Source organism: Squalius cephalus (assembly GCF_949319135.1).
Source record: "Squalius cephalus genome assembly, chromosome: 23".
NCBI lineage: Eukaryota > Metazoa > Chordata > Actinopteri > Cypriniformes > Leuciscidae > Squalius > Squalius cephalus.
This window is the reverse complement of record NC_137144.1, coordinates 22,488,028-22,507,358: the sequence shown is the minus strand read 5'-3', so window position 1 is coordinate 22,507,358 and position 19,331 is coordinate 22,488,028. Positions and strand designations below refer to the sequence as shown.

Below are 19,331 nucleotides of genomic sequence, written 5' to 3'. Positions count from 1 at the left end.
CAGTCGAAATGTTTGTAAAAAGAAATATATAAATCATTTTCACACAGTAAATATGAAATTCTTTAGGAGTATTTTTATCATAGTTTTAAAAATGTTTTTTATGATAAATTTAGAGATTTAAAATGTGTGTCTGGTATAAGGAAACAAAATCCACACATAGATGTTATTAAAGGAACACTCCACCGTTTTTTGAAATAGGGCTTATTCACCGTCTTTCCTACATTTATATAGATGGGCAAACGCATTTTTGTCTCAGTGCATGCATTGTTTTAGTTTGGAAGCGCCGCCGCTAGCTTAGCTTAGCATAATGAATGGAATCCTTTGTTGCCAGCTAGCATGTCCTGAGTAAAAGTGATAAAAAAAATAAATAAAAAAAAACGAATTACTTCTTGTGGCCTGCGTATTCACAACGAGTACAAATAGCAATGCAGATTAAGACTAGGCGATTTTCTTGGCAGATATTGACATGGGACTACATTGGGGTGAAGCACAGGCGAAGCACTGCTACTTGGGCGCAGAGATATCACACAACACCTGAAATCCCCCAACTTCCGTAAACATACCAGCGTGAATAGTAGCCGGCTATTTTTCCTACAGTAGACATAGTGAATGGCGATGAACATGGCGGATTTTGTGAGAGACGAAGAGGGTGACTTCTCAGACAGTCGAGAGCCAGAACCATACCTCTATGAACCAGAGTTTTCAGAAGAGGAGTTGCGTGCTTTGGAAATAGAACGACGGGGAGGAGGTTGCGATCGCTCAACAGCCTGAGGACGTGAGGATGAGAGTCAACACGAACTGGTGGTGAGTGTGATATCTCTGCGCCCAAGTAGCAGTGCTTTGCCAGTGCTTCACCCCAATATAGTCCCAAGTCAATTTCTCCCTAGGAAATCGCCTAGTCTTAATCTGCATTGCTATTTGTACTCGTTGTGAATACGCAGGCCACAAGAAGTAATTTTATTTTTTATTTTATTTTTTTATCACTTTTACTCAGGACATGCTAGCTGGCAACAAAGGATTCCATTCATTATGCTAAGCTAAGCTAGCGGTGGCGCTTCCAAACTAAAACAATGCATGCACTGAGACAAAAAAGTGTTTGCCCACCTATATAAATGTAGGAAAGACGGTGAATAAGCCCTATTTCAAAAAACGGAAAATAAATTTAAAATGATCTTTAAAAAAGTTTAAATCTTTTAGCTTAAAAAAAAACTTGGGGCATAAATTTGCCTGTAGCAGAAACAACTCTCAAATATAGACATCGTCCTGACTCAAGTGATTGTTCTTGCAGCTGTATTCTGTGACTACTACAATGCTCCAGGTGAATGTGAGTGGCGCTATAAAACCTGTGGATCGACCTGCATGAAAACCTGCAAAAACCCCTCAGCTACTTGCTCTGATCAAATTCCTACTCTTGAAGGTAAGAATTGAGCATTTTAGCATATTTTGAAAATATGTGGTATGAGTGTCCCAAAAAAACATATACTTAACTTAATAATGCTGAATAAGATGAGTTTGACAGTATTTTAACACTATTACATACATTAGGTACCAACGTGTCTCGAAATTTTTTATGATACCCATATCTTTTTTTTCTGTCTATTCCTGCTTTGCTTTTTTATTTATACTTTTAGGTTGTTTTCTTCAGTGCCCTTCTGAGAGGCCATATCTCAGGGAGGAGACCATGAAGTGTGTTAAAACATGTGATGAATGTTTCTATGATGGGACGTTATTTCCACCTGGATCTGTCATTTACAACACCACAGATGGGAACGGGGCATGTTTAACTGCTCTGTGTGATTCAAATGGAGAAATAGTAAGAAATATTAACTACAACTGCAAAACCCCAACAACAACACCTTTCACTTTCACAACTACAACTGAAACTATTAAAACAACCACAACTATGACCACAACTACTATGTCAACTACAACCACAGCATCCACATCAACAAAAACATCTACAGTTACCGTAACATCACCAATAGTCACAACAACTCCCACATCAGAGACATCTACAATCACATCCACTACTACCTCACCAACTACTGTACCAACACCTACATCAACAGAAACAACACCACCTACATCAACAGAAACAACACCACCTACATCAACAGAAACAACACCTACAACCGTTACAGTAACGACACCTACATCAACTGAAACAACAACTACAACTGTCACGACAACACCTACATCAACAGAAACAACACCACCTACATCAACAGAAACAACACCTACAACCGTTACAGTAACGACACCTACATCAACTGAAACAACACCTACAACTGTTACAGTAACAACACCTACATGTTGTAAATGGTCAGATTGGATTGATAGCAACACACCCAGTACAGAACCCGAAGGATTCGAAACTGAATCAATCGATGCATTGTGGAAATCAGGAAAGATAACCTGTCAAAGCCCTGAAGAGATTGAATGTAGGGCAGTAAATTATCCGCAAAAGTCCCTGGAAGATTTGGGTCAACTACAGTATTGTAACACATCTTTTGGACTATCATGTTCAAATGAAGACAATGCAGCTGGCATGCCACCACTTTGTTATAATTATGAAATCCGTGTAAAATGTTGTGAAAGCTATTGTATTTCCTCTACAACGATCACATCAACAGAGACGTCCACTGTCACATCAACTACTACCTCACCAACTACCATAACAACAACTACATCAACCGAAACAACACCTACAACTGTTACGACAACAGAAACAACACCTACAACTATTACGACAACACCTACATCAACAGAAACAACAACTACAACTGTCACGACAACACCTACATCAACAGAAACAACAACATCAACAGAAACAACACCTACAACCGTTACAGTAACAACACCTACATCAACTGAAACAACACCTACAACTGTTACAGTAACAACACCTACATGTTGTAAATGGTCAGATTGGATTGATAGCAACACACCCAGTACAGAACCCGAAGGATTCGAAACTGAATCAATCAATGCATTGTGGAATTCAGGAAAGATAACCTGTCAAAGCCCTGAAGAGATTGAATGTAGGGCAGTAAATTATCCGCAAAAGTCCCTGGAAGATTTGGGTCAACTACAGTATTGTAACACATCTTTTGGACTATCATGTTCAAATGAAGACAATGCAGCTGGCATGCCACCACTTTGTTATAATTATGAAATCCGTGTAAAATGTTGTGAAAGCTATTGTATTTCCTCTACAACGATCACATCAACAGAGACGTCCACTGTCACATTCACTACTACCTCACCAACTACCGTAACAACAACTACATCAACAGAAACAACAACTACAACTGTCACAACAACACCTACATCAACAGAAACAACAACTACAACTGTCACGACAACACCTACATCAACAGAAACAACACCACCTACATCAACAGAAACAACACCTACAACCGTTACAGTAACGACACCTACATCAACAGAAACAACACCTACAACCATTACAATAACGACACCTACATCAACAGAAACAACACCTACAACCGTTACGACAACAGAAACAACACCTACAACTATTACGACAACACCTACATCAACAGAAACAACAACTACAACTGTCACGACAACACCTACATCAACAGAAACAACAACTACAACTGTCACGACAACACCTACATCAACAGAAACAACACCTACAACCATTACAGTAACGACACCTACATCAACTGAAACAACACCTACAACTGTTACGACAACAGAAACAACACCTACAACTATTACGACAACACCTACATCAACAGAAACAACACCTACAACTGTCACGACAACACCTACATCAACAGAAACAACACCACCTACATCAACAGAAACAACACCTACAACCGTTACAGTAACGACACCTACATCAACAGAAACAACACCTACAACTGTCACAACAACACCTACATCAACAGAAACAACACCACCTACATCAACAGAAACAACACCTACAACCGTTACAGTAACGACACCTACATCAACTGAAACAACACCTACAACTGTTACAGTAACAACACCTACATGTTGTAAATGGTCAGATTGGATTGATAGCAACACACCCAGTACAGAACCCGAAGGATTCGAAACTGAATCAATCGATGCATTGTGGAAATCAGGAAAGATAACCTGTCAAAGCCCTGAAGAGATTGAATGTAGGGCAGTAAATTATCCACAAAAGTCCCTGGAAGATTTGGGTCAACTACAGTATTGTAACACATCTTTTGGACTATCATGTTCAAATGAAGACAATGCAGCTGGCATGCCACCACTTTGTTATAATTATGAAATCCGTGTAAAATGTTGTGAAAGCTATTGTATTTCCTCTACAACGATCACATCAACAGAGACATCCACTGTCACATCAACTACTACCTCACCAACTACCATAACAACAACTACATCAACCGAAACAACACCTACAACTGTTACGACAACAGAAACAACACCTACAACTATTACGACAACACCTACATCAACAGAAACAACACCACCTACATCAACAGAAACAACACCTACAACTATTACGACAACACCTACATCAACAGAAACAACAACTACAACTGTCACGACAACACCTACATCAACAGAAACAACAACATCAACAGAAACAACACCTACAACCGTTACAGTAACGACACCTACATCAACTGAAACAACACCTACAACTGTTACAGTAACAACACCTACATGTTGTAAATGGTCAGATTGGATTGATAGCAACACACCCAGTACAGAACCCGAAGGATTCGAAACTGAATCAATCGATGCATTGTGGAATTCAGGAAAGATAACCTGTCAAAGCCCTGAAGAGATTGAATGTAGGGCAGTAAATTATCCGCAAAAGTCCCTGGAAGATTTGGGTCAACTACAGTATTGTAACACATCTTTTGGACTATCATGTTCAAATGAAGACAATGCAGCTGGCATGCCACCACTTTGTTATAATTATGAAATCCGTGTAAAATGTTGTGAAAGCTATTGTATTTCCTCTACAACGATCACATCAACAGAGACGTCCACTGTCACATTCACTACTACCTCACCAACTACCGTAACAACAACTACATCAACAGAAACAACACCTACAACTGTTACGACAACAGAAACAACACCTACAACTATTACGACAACACCTACATCAACAGAAACAACAACTACAACTGTCACGACAACACCTACATCAACAGAAACAACACCTACAACTGTTACGACAACAGAAACAACACCTACAACTATTACGACAACACCTACATCAACAGAAACAACACCTACAACTGTCACGACAACACCTACATCAACAGAAACAACTACAACTGTCACGACAACACCTACATCAACAGAAACAACACCACCTACATCAACAGAAACAACACCTACAACCATTACAATAACGACACCTACATCAACAGAAACAACACCTACAACCATTACAGTAACGACACCTACATCAACAGAAACAACACCTACAACCGTTACGACAACAGAAACAACACCTACAACTGTTACGACACCAGAAACAACACCTACAACTATTACGACAACACCTACATCAACAGAAACAACAACTACAACTGTCACGACAACACCTACATCAACAGAAACAACACCTACAACCATTACAGTAACGACACCTACATCAACAGAAACAACAACTACAACTGTCACGACAACACCTACATCAACAGAAACAACACCACCTACATCAACAGAAACAACACCTACAACCGTTACAGTAACGACACCTACATCAACTGAAACAACACCTACAACTGTTACAGTAACGACACCTACATCAACAGAAACAACAACTACAACTGTCACGACAACACCTACATCAACAGAAACAACACCACCTACATCAACAGAAACAACACCTACAACCGTTACAGTAACGACACCAACATCAACTGAAACAACACCTACAACTGTTACGACAACAGAAACAACACCTACAACTATTACGACAACACCTACATCAACAGAAACAACACCACCTACATCAACTGAAACAACACCTACAACTGTTACAGTAACAACACCTACATGTTGTAAATGGTCAGATTGGATTGATAGCAACACACCCAGTACAGAACCCGAAGGATTCGAAACTGAATCAATCGATGCTTTGTGGAATTCAGGAAAGATAACCTGTCAAAGCCCTGAAGAGATTGAATGTAGGGCAGTAAATTATCCGCAAAAGTCCCTGGAAGATTTGGGTCAACTACAGTATTGTAACAAATCTTTTGGACTATCATGTTCAAATGAAGACAATGCAGCTGGCATGCCACCACTTTGTTATAATTATGAAATCCGTGTAAAATGTTGTGAAAGCTATTGTATTTCCTCTACAACGATCACATCAACAGAGACGTCCACTGTCACATCAACTACTACCTCACCAACTACCATAACAACAACTACATCAACCGAAACAACACCTACAACTGTTACGACAACAGAAACAACACCTACAACTATTACGACAACACCTACATCAACAGAAACAACACCACCTACATCAACAGAAACATCACCTACAACTATTACAACACCTACATCAACAGAAACAACACCTACAACTATTACAACAACACCTACATCAACAGAAACAACACCTACAACTATTACGACAACACCTACATCAACAGAAACAACACCTACAACTGTAACGACAACACCTACATCAACAGAAACATCACCTACAACTGTTACAGTAACGACATCTACATCAACAGAAACAACACCTACAACTGTTACAATAACACCTACAACTGTAACGACAACACCTACATCAACAGAAACATCACCTACAACTGTTACAGTAACGACACCTACATCAACAGAAACAACACCTACAACTGTTACAACGACACCTACATCTACATCAACAGAAACAACACCTACAACTGTTACAATAACACCTACAACTGTTACAATAACACCAACATCAACAGAAACATCACCTACAACCGTTACAGTAACAACACCTACATCAACAGAAACAACACCTACAACTGTTACGACACCTACAACTGTTACAATAACACCAACATCAACAGAAACAACACCTACAACTGTTACGACAACACCTACATCAACAGAAACAACACCTACAACTGTTACAATAACACCAACATCAACAGAAACAACACCTACAACTGTTACAACGACACCTACATCAACAGAAACAACACCTACAACTGTTACAATAACACCAACATCAACAGAAACAACACCTACAACTGTTACAATAACACCAACATCAACAGAAACAACACCTACAACTGTTACAACGACACCTACATCAACAGAAACAACACCTACAACTGTTACAACGACACCTACATCAACAGAAACAACACCTACAACTGTTACAACGACACCTACATCAACAGAAACAACACCTACAACTGTTACAATAACACCAACATCAACAGAAACAACACCTACAACTGTTACAACGACACCTACATCAACAGAAACAACACCTACAACTGTTACAACGACACCTACATCAACAGAAACAACACCTACAACTGTTACAACGACACCTACATCAACAGAAACAACACCTACAACTGTTACAATAACACCAACATCAACAGAAACAACACCTACAACTGTTACAATAACACCAACATCAACAGAAACAACACCTACAACTGTTACGACAACACCTACATCAACAGAAACAACACCTACAACTGTTACAGTAACGACACCTACATCAACAGAAACAACACCTACAACTGTTACAACGACACCTACATCAACAGAAACAACACCTACAACTGTTACGACAACACCTACATCAACAGAAACATCACCTACAACTGTTACGACAACACCTACATCAACAGAAACATCACCTACAACTGTTACAGTAACGACACCTACATCAACAGAAACAACACCTACAACTGTTACAGTAACGACACCTACATCAACAGAAACAACACCTACAACTGTTACAATAACACCAACATCAACAGAAACAACACCTACATCAACAGAAACATCACCTACAACTGTTACAGTAACACCAACATCAACAGAAACATCACCTACAACTGTTACAGTAACGACACCTACATCAACAGAAACAACACCTACAACTGTTACAATAACACCAACATCAACAGAAACAACACCTACAACTGTTACAATAACACCAACATCAACAGAAACAACACCTACAACTGTTACAATAACACCAACATCAACAGAAACAACACCTACATCAACAGAAACATCACCTACAACTGTTACAATAACACCAACATCAACAGAAACATCACCTACAACTGTTACAGTAACGACACCTACATCAACAGAAACATCACCTACAACTTTAACGACAACACCTACATCAACAGAAACAACACCACCTACATCAACAGAAACATCACCTACAACCATTACAGTAACGACACCAACACCAACATCAACAACACCTACAACTGTTACGACAACTCCTACATCAACAGAGACATCCAAAATCACATCCACTTCTACCAAACCAACTACTGTATCAGTGACACCTACGTCTACAGAAACATCTAAAACTAGTACAACTACTGGCACAACAAGTACTTACACTGTGCATACAGGGCCAACTCTCCCAACCATAAGACCTAGCACAGATCATCAATGTAAATGCACTTATTTAAATTCAAAATACTCAGCAGGTAAGTGCTTTACTTTAACAGTAATTATTAAAATTTTTATTTATTTTTTGTATTTAAAGTTGGTTTAATCCTTGTGCATGTGTACCTTGACCCTACAATCCTTTAATTATAATTATAGGGTCAATCATCTATAATCAAACGGATAAAGCAGGTTGGTGCTTCATTGCCTACTGCAACTCCACTTGTGGTATTGAGAAAAAGGATCAGCCATGCCCAACCATTCCACCTCCACCTTCACCCGACTGTAAAAATATCAGCAGAAAGGTAATTTAATAAGAGTTTAGTAGAAGTAGGCTAATGCAGTAACACAAGTACAATTTCTACAGAATGTCTGCATGTATTTTTTCGACAAACAATAACATAATAGCCTGTAATGGTTATTTGATATAATATCTCTTGTAATACAATACTAAATTAATTACATTCTGTATAACTGTTAGATGACTGGAGTATTAACTGGTAAGAAAAGGAAAGAATACCTGAAACAATCTTTTTTTTTTCTTTTTTTTTTATGAATCTCTGTTTATCAATCTGATTGTGTCCTTCAGCATATGGAATCCTGGATTGAAGACTGCAAAAACAAAACATGCAAAAATGGCAGCGTCTCATCAATACCTCTAACATGTGGCCAATTTGATGATGTCAAACCCAAATGTACTAATGGAATTAAACCTAGGAAGGTGCCTTATAACAATGGATGTTGCTCCAAGTATGAGTGCGAATGTAAGTTTAAGTCTTGCTCATGGACAATTCATTAATATCAAATATTTATATTAAATTTCATGAATATTAAAAAAATAAACAATTGTCCTAGCCATTGCCTTATGTTTACATATGGTGTAACTTGGTTTTGACAGGTAAATGCAGTGGCTGGGGTGACCCACATTACAAAACTTTTGATGGAACATACTACGCTTTCCAAGGAAACTGTACATATGTTTTGTTCCAAGAAATCATCCCGAAATACAATATCAGTGTCCATGTTAAAAACTATTATTGTGATGTTAAAAATAATCTCGCCTGCCCAGAGTATGTGATTGTGAACTACAAATCCTATAAAATCAAGCTGACAAGCAACACTAAAGATGTCCAGGTAAGTCTTAGAACTACAGCAAAACATTCACAGGCTCCAGAAAAACAAGCAAAAATTCAAATTGAACACAAAAGTACTAAAAATTTCACATCAAATCATGACACATTGCAAAATAACACCATACTCTAGAGAACAATTTTCATCATTACTCAGAAAGACTTTTTTTTTCACACAGGTCTATGTTAATGATGAACTGAAACAACTAACTTACATGAATGACCAATTCTTCATTACCACCTCCGGCATGGCAGTAGTTGTGAACATCACTGAAATCAAAGTTGAGGTTTTGGTCAATCATCAAGGCTTTGAGATCAGTCTCCCATTCTCCTATTTCAATGGCAATACAGAGGGACAGTGCGGTGAGTACAGATCAGAGATCTCATGTCTCACTCGCTACAAATACAACTTAAATTTGTTTTCTGTCTGTGAGATGTGTACAAAGTACAATATGTGTCAGTTTCATGTCATGTTTACCAGTGCAACAAATAAATTAGATTTTCAAATAACTGTAAATGAACTTTAACAAATTCATTTAAAATGAATTTATTTTGAATAATTACATTACTTACTCTCTACTTACTCTTTTAAAACTATAAATTCAGATTTAATATAATTAAAATATTTTTTTTCAGGGGTTTGCGACAACAACCGTGCAAATGACTGTAGACGTCCTGATGGACAAATCGATCAATCGTGTGTGAACATGGCACAGCTTTGGATGGTCCCACCAGGATGCAAAATCCCACCAACTATAACTCCACCTACACTTCCACCCTCCTGCACCCCGGAGATTTGTGAACTCATCAAGAGCGAGTAAGGAAAAGCCACTAAGTTTAATCATTTAGTAACACTGATTAGTACAAAGTGTTTTCCCTTTTAAATGTCTACGCCATCAAATTTATTTTTTTAAATTGTCTCACCCTCAGGTTGTTCCAAATGTGTTTTGACTTTCTGTATTCTGTGGAAAAATAGAATAAAGAAAGTCATACAAGTTTGGAACAACATCACGGTGAGTAAAAGATGGCAGAATCGTCATTTTTGGGTGAACTATCCCTTTCAGATGCCTGAAATCGAAAGTTTTGTATTTGTTTCTCCGCAGTATATTTGTGAAATGTCATGGGGTCATTCCTTATGAAAATTATTATGAGGCATGCAAATTCGATGTGTGCCACATGGGAAAGAACTCTACTGGTTGTACCAGTCTGGAAGCGTATGCCCAGCTATGTGGCCAGGAGGGTATCTGTGTGGACTGGAGAACATCAGATAAACTCCAAAAAATGTGTGGTAAGTAGAATGAACCTAACCATTTGACTACATTTTTATTGTACTTTAAAGTTGGTTATCTTCTACATGTTGTACTTGAGAAGACTCTGAAACTTGATTGTCATTGTTTTCTATAACAGAATACAAATGCCCCAGTCACAAAGTCTACAAGGGTTGTGGGCCTAAAGTTGAAAAAACCTGCAGCACAAGGTAATCTCACTCTACAATACTGGATATCCACAAAACAACAGTCCTTAACAAGTGCTGGAATCATAATACTTCATGTCTGATGTGCTTCTATGAACTCACCACTAGGTACAATGATTTGTTTGTGGAGAAAGAATGTCACAGCGTGGAGTGTCTTCAAACATTTATGGAAGGCTGTTTCTGTCCTGATAACACATATCAAGTTAGCTCAACGATTGATAAATGTACAGCTTACTGCGGTAAGACATGCTGCTTCATTTACTTTCCCTGTTTTATAGATGAATGCACCTTCGTGTCTTATTTTCATTGATTTGGTTTTGATTCCCTCCATGTAGATTGTATCGGCCCCGATGGATTACCTAGAATGGTATGTCTAGACAAAACAAGATATTTTGAAAAATATTCAAGAAAGTCAATGGTGTCCAAAGCATTTCACTATGCATTTAACTTGCAAAATCACCACGATTCCTAACCATCATCTACTTGCTTTTCCTTCTGTAGCCTGGGGATACATGGACCATGGGCTGTTCTGAATACACATGCTCCAATGAGACCTTTGGTGTTAAAACTGTGCCTGTCAGCTGTCCGATTCAAAAGCCCTGTGGATCAGAACAAAAATTAATCATTGAAAACTGCTGCCCAACCTGTGGTGAGTCAAGATTAAACTTATTTGATGGTGCATCATTACAACCTAGATGATGAATTTGAATGACTTACTAAAAATAATTCACTAAAAATACATCCTGCTGATAGCACACACAGTCTACATTTGAACTATCCGTACATAAATGCATGCAAAAATCATCTAAAAGAACTCCCCATTACATCTCAACCCATTTAGTGTGTGATCTCGAGGTGTGTCTTCAGAAAAAATGTGATGTTGGATTTGAGTTAGCAGCAAATAAAACTGAAAGCAGTTGCTGTGCACCCTGTGGTAAGTCTCTGTGGTTTAAAATCTTAAACATAATAGCTAATTTTGCTGTCATACAAAAATGGACTTGTGAGTCATTCCAGTTAAGCAGCAACTTTTGAGTCCATGTTTTAAATATCCACAATAATACAATCTAAAGAAAATCCTGGAATATGAGATAAATGGCCAGTTCTTCACATTAAAAGGACGTGGCAATGATGATGACATCAGCTCAAAGTAGTAGTGTAATTATTATGTAATTACGTATGTTATTATGTAATTGTTCACTTAACTTATAATGCTAAATAATATGATTTCTATTCCTACAAATGGTGAGATGAATATTTTATCAATACATACATATGAAGACATGGAAATGTACTGCATAACAGGAATGACCCTTTTTTTATTTTTCATAAAACAATGAAATTATCGTACATTATTACTGAACTGATTTAATGAGTTTTAAAATGGATTTTTTCGATTTCCAGTGCCCAAACACGTCTGTGTGTACAATAACACTGAGTACCAGGTGAGTTCATGAGTTCACATTAATAAAGTAAATTTGGGAAAATCTTGGTATTTTAAATAAAGCAAAAGGAAATAGTGATAATATTTTCCACTTTTCTGACACTGATTTATTTTTTTATTTTTTTTCTAGCCTGGGGCTAAAATCACCCCTGAGCCTTGTGTTGAATGTTCCTGTGAAATGGATAAAGACCCAAAGACTCAACTACACAACATGAAGTGTGTTTCTAAAATTTGTAAACCTTGCCCTGAGGTAATAATTTAAAGTTTATCCCGTGAACCATCATTTTATTAAACAATTGATTTGAAACTTCTTAATAAGAAGAATATATGAATTATTAAAGTGTTTTTGTACTCCAAGGGCTATGAGCGTGTGGAACAAGAAGGAGAGTGCTGTGGAATATGCATTCAAAATTCCTGTATTTATACTGCGCCAGACAACACCACTCATACTCTCAATGTATATATTAGCAAACTTTCCTTTACACTTTCAGTTCACCAGGCAAATTATCTGCTCTATTCTTTGATCCTCATGTAGCCTATCATTTACATTTTTTTTTTGTAGGATGGAGAGAGCATCGACTACAAATGTGAAAGTGTGACATGTCTTCAAGTCAATGGCACGTTCATGATAGAGAAGACCATGGCAAGCTGCCCTGTCATCGAAGAAGATGACTGTGTGCCCGTGGGTTCAATATCTTAAGCAAAATTTGATGCATTTGTTGTTTGTATTTTGTGTGGCTGTTGCTACCTGCTAACACTTAAGGGATAGTTCACACAAAAATGAACAAAAAAAAATCGTCATTGTTTACTCACCCTCGTCGTTCTAAACCCGTAAGACTTTCGTTCATCTTCAAAACACAAAGGAAGTTATTTTAAATGAAATCTGAGAGAGATTTCTGTCCCTCTATTGACAGCTACACAACTACCACTTTGATGCTTCGAAAAGTTCATAAAGAGATATTATAAAACTAATCCATATGAAACTTTATATGATGAATTTAATTTAGACCTTTATCCACATATAAATACTGATCAGCGAACATAAACAGAAGCTCAACCGTACTGCTAGACGCGCGAGAATGAACCTCATTGGTTCTTGAGGAAGCTCAAACGTGATGCGTAACACGAGAACGAACCTCATTGGTTCTCACAAGTCAAGCGAACATGCTTGAGTTTCTGTTTACCACGACTGATGTGTGCGCTGATGAATGTTTATATGTGAATTTTTTTTTTTACATTTTAAATTTAAAATTTTAACTACCACTGTTAAGTGGTAGTTGTGTAGCTGTCAATGGAGGGACAGGAATTTCTCAGATTTCATTAAAAACAGGTTTTGGAACGACATGATTCATGAGGGTGAGTAAATGACAATTTTCATTTTTGGGTAGGGCTGCACGATTTGGGGAAAATGTCATATTGCGATAATTGAGGTCAATATTGCGATTACGATTGCGATATGCGATATAATAAACAAATGGTTTCATGAGTCAACTTGCTTGGTTCTCAAGGAAAATAAATGCACACACAGATTAGTGATAATCAGCCTAAAGAAAAAAGTTCTTTAGTCAAGAGCAGTGAGTGTTTTTCTCTGTTCCCTTTGTTCTTTGATTAACTTTAGCGACAGATTATTATTTTTTTATTGCATTTTAACAAGAACAAAACATAATTTACATACAAGAGTACATATAACCATACATGTCAGGGGTAAAGAAAAATAATAATAAAAAATAAAAAAATAGAAAAATAAAAAAATAAAGAATAACTTTAGCGACATTAGTGGCTAGTCATCACACCTCTTCATGTTCATCATAAGACTACTCTTATGTTATGAAGACACTCGACAAAAAGACATTTTGGCATAATTGTGTGTGTTATTGTTCGTTCAAGCTCGAAAGAGAACTGTATTCTGTCATGCTGTTTTGTGCGCACGCACGAAGTCAGGACATTCACAGGCAGCGCGTTCATTTTGGCATACATGTGTGTTGAACGTTCTACTGCGAAAGAGAACTTGATACTGGCGCGCGTCTATCTGTGTGTGTGTGTGTGTGTGTGTGTGTCAGGAGGACATTCACAGGCAGCTCGTTCTCTTATGTCTTATCGCGCATGAATGGTTTAAAAGCATTTGCATTAATAAGTGCGTTAACAGCGCTAATTTGTTTATTTAATATAAAATCGCAGCATTTTGCGTCATATAATCGCGTAAGCTTGACATCGCGATTGCGATTGCGATACGATTAATCGTGCAGCACTATTTTTGGGTGAACTAACCCTTTAAAGCTAAAGTATGTCTTTTTTAAATGTTATAATTTACTTCAAAAAGAGTGAATTAGTTCACTCGAAAATTAAACTTCTGTCATCATCCACTCACCCTGAATGTCACTCCAAACCTGTATGACTTTTTCATCTGTGGAACACAAAAATATATTTAGAAGTTTTGGGCCCCATTGACTTTGTATAGACAAACACATTTGCAGAATGAAAAAAAAGTCATACAGGTTTGAAGCCACACAGTGTGTACATTTCTGAGTGACTTTTACTTTAACTATGAGCATGACACATTGATGTTTAAACAAGGCTCTATTTGTCTGAACAGGGAACAATGGAACTCGATGCAGATGGATGTTGCCAAATATGTAAGAAATTGTTTCCTTGTTCAAAATATCCTAATGGTCCATATCCATGAAACACAAGCAGAACTAGTGTTTATTGTAAACGGTCACATTCAGTATAACTGTAACATAACTGCTCCGAGACTCAAGCGTTGAGGATCCAAACGCAGTTTAATGGGTTAATCCACAGACATACACAAAGGCCAGACGAATGTCGAAACACAGCTGAGCAGTCCAAACAAAGACAATGTCCAGGGCTAAGGCAAAACCAAGTATATCCAGGGAACAGAAATAACAACGATCCAGGGAACAAGGCTCAGAAATGAAGAGCGACTGAATTAACCAGGTTTATATAGGCAGAACAAGCAACAGCTGAATACAATAATGGCTGATAGTCTGGGCAGTGGGTTATGGGTAATGTAGTCTTTGCTAGAGTAATAATAGTCTGATGGTAATCAAGTGGTGATCGTGACAATAACGCAGCATTTTAAGATAAATTCATGAATGATTCACACAGACATTTGTTCTGCTTTTCATGAATAAGGTCCAGTTTAACTGATTAAAATATGTAATAATCAAATGATCTCCTATTACCTCTAATATATCAGGTGAACACAAGAACTGTGTTGTGAAGAAGGACACCAAAAACGTTACTGTAAATGACTGCAAGTCTATCCAACCCATAGAAGTGACGTCCTGCAGTGGCAAATGTGACACCGTTTCAATGTGAGAGCACATGCACATCTAATTGATCATTGACCTGTGAAATATAGTTCACACTTACACAATCATACTGAATGCATGTTAATTCCAAGTGTAAACTTAGAGCAGTATTAGGCCAAACATTTTGCTGCTTGATTGTCTCCAAACATTAAATATGTTTAGATTATCCAAGCCTTGCAAATAGATTAGGATAAGCTTTTTTAATAATAATCTGACTGTTTTCTTGTAAACCTGCATAGGTATTCAATGGAAGCGAACATCATGAAGCACAGCTGTTCTTGCTGCCGTGAGACGAAAACCCACATTAAAAAACTGAAGCTGAAGTGTTCCGATAACAGCGAGATCCTTCATGACTACGTCTTCATAGACGCCTGCAAATGTACTCCAACTGAGTGTGAAAACCAGAATAGCATTGGATAAAAGATCTTGTTCAGTTTAATTGTGATTCCAGGAAATTGCATAATTGCTAAATAATTTGGTGAAAGATTGCTACATTCAGCTTTTTGTTCTATAACTATTATCTCTCAGGGCATTTTCTGGGCTTTTTGAACATTTTGTTTCTTTTTTAGCAATGCAAAATGTGATTCTTAACATTTCCCTCTCATGAAATGAATGATGACTATAATAAAGCAAAATAAAATGGCAATAAAACAGTATACTGGATTTTTCCCCCCAAAAAAGTAATTAGGAAAAAGAAAACTGGTGTTACTTCACAATAAGGTTAAAAAGATTTATAATATTCACTGACATCCACTAATAATGTTAGCAAGATTTTTATATCAGAAAACATGATTTAGAAGTAATGGGGTATTTTTTGACACTCTCTTTGAAACAAAATCCGAAACAAGTTGTTTTATCCGCTTGGATTCAATAGAAGTTGTTTTTGGACTAACAAGGAAGTTTTGAGTTCTGAAACGTACAGGATTTTTTTTACAGTACAATGACTTCTTATATGTCAAAAGATCAAGGAAAATTGGATTTCTCAATTCATGCCACTTTAACATTAGTTAGCATCAGCAAACTTTAAAAAATACTTTCACAGCATTTATTAATATTCATTAATTCTTTGTTAATATACATTTCAGAAACTCTTTAGTTTAGGGTCTAATTCTCACTACTAACTAGATGTTAGTAAATATTTAGTAAAGGAATATAAGCATATTTAGCTTATGTTAATTTTAACATTTACTACATTATTACATTCAAAAGTTGCATCTGTTAATATTATTTAATAGACCTGAGCTAACATGAACTAACAAATAACAACTGTTGAACAAATGTATTGTTCCTTGTTAGTTAAATGCATTAACTAAAGTGACTTGCTGTAAAATGTTACCTTCTCATTTTAAACTTCCTGAACAAACATGAATTAACAATGAACAATAGTATATTGATAAATTAACATTAACCTTGATGGATAAATGTTTGCAAATAACTCTAACTTTTAGTACGATACCTAATGCAATAACTAATCCTGTTCCTGGAGAACTTCCTTCCTGCAAAGTTCAGTTCCAAACCTAATCAAACACACTTGAACCAGATACCCAGCTAAGATATTCAGAAACATTTAAGACAGGTGTGTTGAAGTGGAACAGGATTCCTTTTCACAAGATGTAAAATAAGTCTTTGATGTCCCCAGAGTGTGTATGTGAAGTTTTAGCTCAAAATACCCCACAGATATTTTATATAGCATGTTAAAATTGTCACTTTTTGAGGGTGAGCAAAAACGCACCGTAGTTTGTCTGTTCCTTTAAATGCAAATGAGCTGCTGCTGCTCGTGGCACAGGGGGCGGAGCTTCAAGAGCTTGCACTCACACAGACATGCACTGAAAATTTCAAAAACTTTTAGTCTTTTACTGTATGTTCAAACCGGAGTCAGATAATGATGGAGAGACTCAAGAAGAATTGACAACATGTAGAATGCAGTTAGTTGATGATTTTTTGTAGCTTATGTGTAGTTATCTTCTAGTCATTGATTAGCATTTTCTGTCTTGATAATCAATAAATGTGTTCAGGGGGCGGGGTTTATGTAAATTATAGGGTTGGTTATGTTACTAACCCTGGAGAAATGTCGTGTAGTCCCTACCAGCCATTTGTTGTAGTCCTTAAAAAGCAATTTCTTTAAAAGCAAATATCTCCCTTTGCTTTGAGCATTGTAACTTAGTTTTTTTATGCTCAAACAGCAGCATTACACACTAACTAAAGTTAAAAAGTGAAATCATAATCAACCACTCCTTTAATGTTACCAAATTACCATCAAACCTCCATGCAATGCACTCAATAAATACTGTGAAGGAAACCCAGAAGCTCAAAACTGAAAACTGAAGTGAATTTAGACTGTAAAAAGCCTACTTTGTAAATCTAAGCCAACACAAGACGTCTCTGAACATGCATTGCATTCATCCTTTTATTTTAACCTTTACATTTTAAAAGACAACTTGAACTGAAACAAGACCTAAAAATATATTTGCACACCCATCCACGATTAATCATTTTATGCTAAATACATATCTAATTAAAATTTTCAGACATGTAATACTAAGACATACCCATTATATTAAAGTGTACCTGACTAATATAATAGTCTGTTGTTTAAGGAACCTTTAATATGGTACTTGGATCAAATTAATCTTTCAATACGAGCAGTACTGACGTGAAGCAAACAGTGAAAACAGAAAAGATAAATAATTACACATTCAAATGCTTCCCAAATGTTTGCTGTTGCATCCAGAAAGATCTTCATTCGTAAGAGGTTTCACAGAACTAACCATCAAACATGTCAAACGGGCCGGGATGAAGATCTAAGTACACAACTCTGCTGAAGGGCTATTGAATCAAGTACTGTTCCTATATGCCTTTGGATTATGTCATAGTGTTGATTTAAGACATAAGCATTATTTGACTGTCAATTGATTAATGTTAAATTGAATCAGTTACACTTTAGCTGATTAATTAATCAAAATAATCACAATTAAACAAAACATGGAGGTGGCACTTCAAGCCTGAACTGCTCTGAAGGCAGGAACATTTGTTAGCACGGAAGCACAGGACGACTAGTTTGTCATTCCCAGTGTTCCTGGGTCAGCCATAGTGCTTGATGGCCATTTTGGTTTTGCCATGAAAAAACATTGTATTTCATCAACGCTTTGGTGCATTGAGAAGAAACTTGTTACATATCATCTGAATCATGCCCCAAACGTACCTGGGAAAAATGGGTACAGTGCCACCAAGAGGTTACAAAATATTGAACAAAATGTACAAAAATATAAATTTTCCTTCATTTGTTAAATCGTTGTGAACCT

General features: G+C 36.9%; 1 protein-coding gene and 3 long non-coding RNA genes across 4 annotated transcripts in view; 2 read left to right on the top strand and 2 right to left on the bottom strand.

The window, feature by feature from the left end:
* Positions 1 to 16,684, top strand: part of LOC307151659 (mucin-5B-like) — a 29,296-nt gene extending 12,612 nt beyond the window's left edge. Inside the window, exons 27-53 of the mRNA XM_079859776.1 lie at positions 1,289 to 1,417; positions 1,632 to 2,047; positions 3,199 to 3,673; positions 4,352 to 4,633; positions 4,788 to 4,831; positions 4,981 to 5,737; positions 6,144 to 6,187; positions 6,337 to 7,123; positions 8,649 to 8,693; positions 8,812 to 8,957; positions 9,242 to 9,416; positions 9,551 to 9,786; positions 9,962 to 10,145; positions 10,419 to 10,599; positions 10,886 to 11,070; positions 11,190 to 11,259; positions 11,365 to 11,495; positions 11,592 to 11,623; positions 11,758 to 11,905; positions 12,098 to 12,190; positions 12,658 to 12,698; positions 12,828 to 12,947; positions 13,056 to 13,154; positions 13,260 to 13,379; positions 15,291 to 15,330; positions 15,915 to 16,032; positions 16,269 to 16,684. Coding sequence (XP_079715902.1) covers positions 1,289 to 1,417; positions 1,632 to 2,047; positions 3,199 to 3,673; positions 4,352 to 4,633; positions 4,788 to 4,831; positions 4,981 to 5,737; positions 6,144 to 6,187; positions 6,337 to 7,123; positions 8,649 to 8,693; positions 8,812 to 8,957; positions 9,242 to 9,416; positions 9,551 to 9,786; positions 9,962 to 10,145; positions 10,419 to 10,599; positions 10,886 to 11,070; positions 11,190 to 11,259; positions 11,365 to 11,495; positions 11,592 to 11,623; positions 11,758 to 11,905; positions 12,098 to 12,190; positions 12,658 to 12,698; positions 12,828 to 12,947; positions 13,056 to 13,154; positions 13,260 to 13,379; positions 15,291 to 15,330; positions 15,915 to 16,032; positions 16,269 to 16,449 — 5,279 coding nt within the window. The 3' untranslated portion in view covers positions 16,450 to 16,684. The remainder of the gene's footprint in view (positions 1 to 1,288; positions 1,418 to 1,631; positions 2,048 to 3,198; positions 3,674 to 4,351; positions 4,634 to 4,787; positions 4,832 to 4,980; positions 5,738 to 6,143; positions 6,188 to 6,336; positions 7,124 to 8,648; positions 8,694 to 8,811; positions 8,958 to 9,241; positions 9,417 to 9,550; positions 9,787 to 9,961; positions 10,146 to 10,418; positions 10,600 to 10,885; positions 11,071 to 11,189; positions 11,260 to 11,364; positions 11,496 to 11,591; positions 11,624 to 11,757; positions 11,906 to 12,097; positions 12,191 to 12,657; positions 12,699 to 12,827; positions 12,948 to 13,055; positions 13,155 to 13,259; positions 13,380 to 15,290; positions 15,331 to 15,914; positions 16,033 to 16,268) is intronic.
* Positions 2,280 to 2,905, top strand: LOC307150876. The gene is made up of 2 exons (XR_013819791.1): positions 2,280 to 2,312; positions 2,811 to 2,905. It is a non-coding gene; the product is annotated as an uncharacterized lncRNA (long non-coding RNA).
* LOC307150873 lies at positions 4,535 to 5,353 on the bottom strand. Its single transcript, XR_013819786.1, has 3 exons — positions 5,253 to 5,353; positions 4,644 to 4,688; positions 4,535 to 4,580 (listed from the first exon to the last, which is right to left on the bottom strand). It is a non-coding gene; the product is annotated as an uncharacterized lncRNA (long non-coding RNA).
* On the bottom strand, positions 6,000 to 6,882 carry LOC307150874. The gene is made up of 3 exons (XR_013819787.1): positions 6,858 to 6,882; positions 6,558 to 6,620; positions 6,000 to 6,044 (listed from the first exon to the last, which is right to left on the bottom strand). It is a non-coding gene; the product is annotated as an uncharacterized lncRNA (long non-coding RNA).
* Positions 16,685 to 19,331: the final 2,647 nt, after the last annotated feature.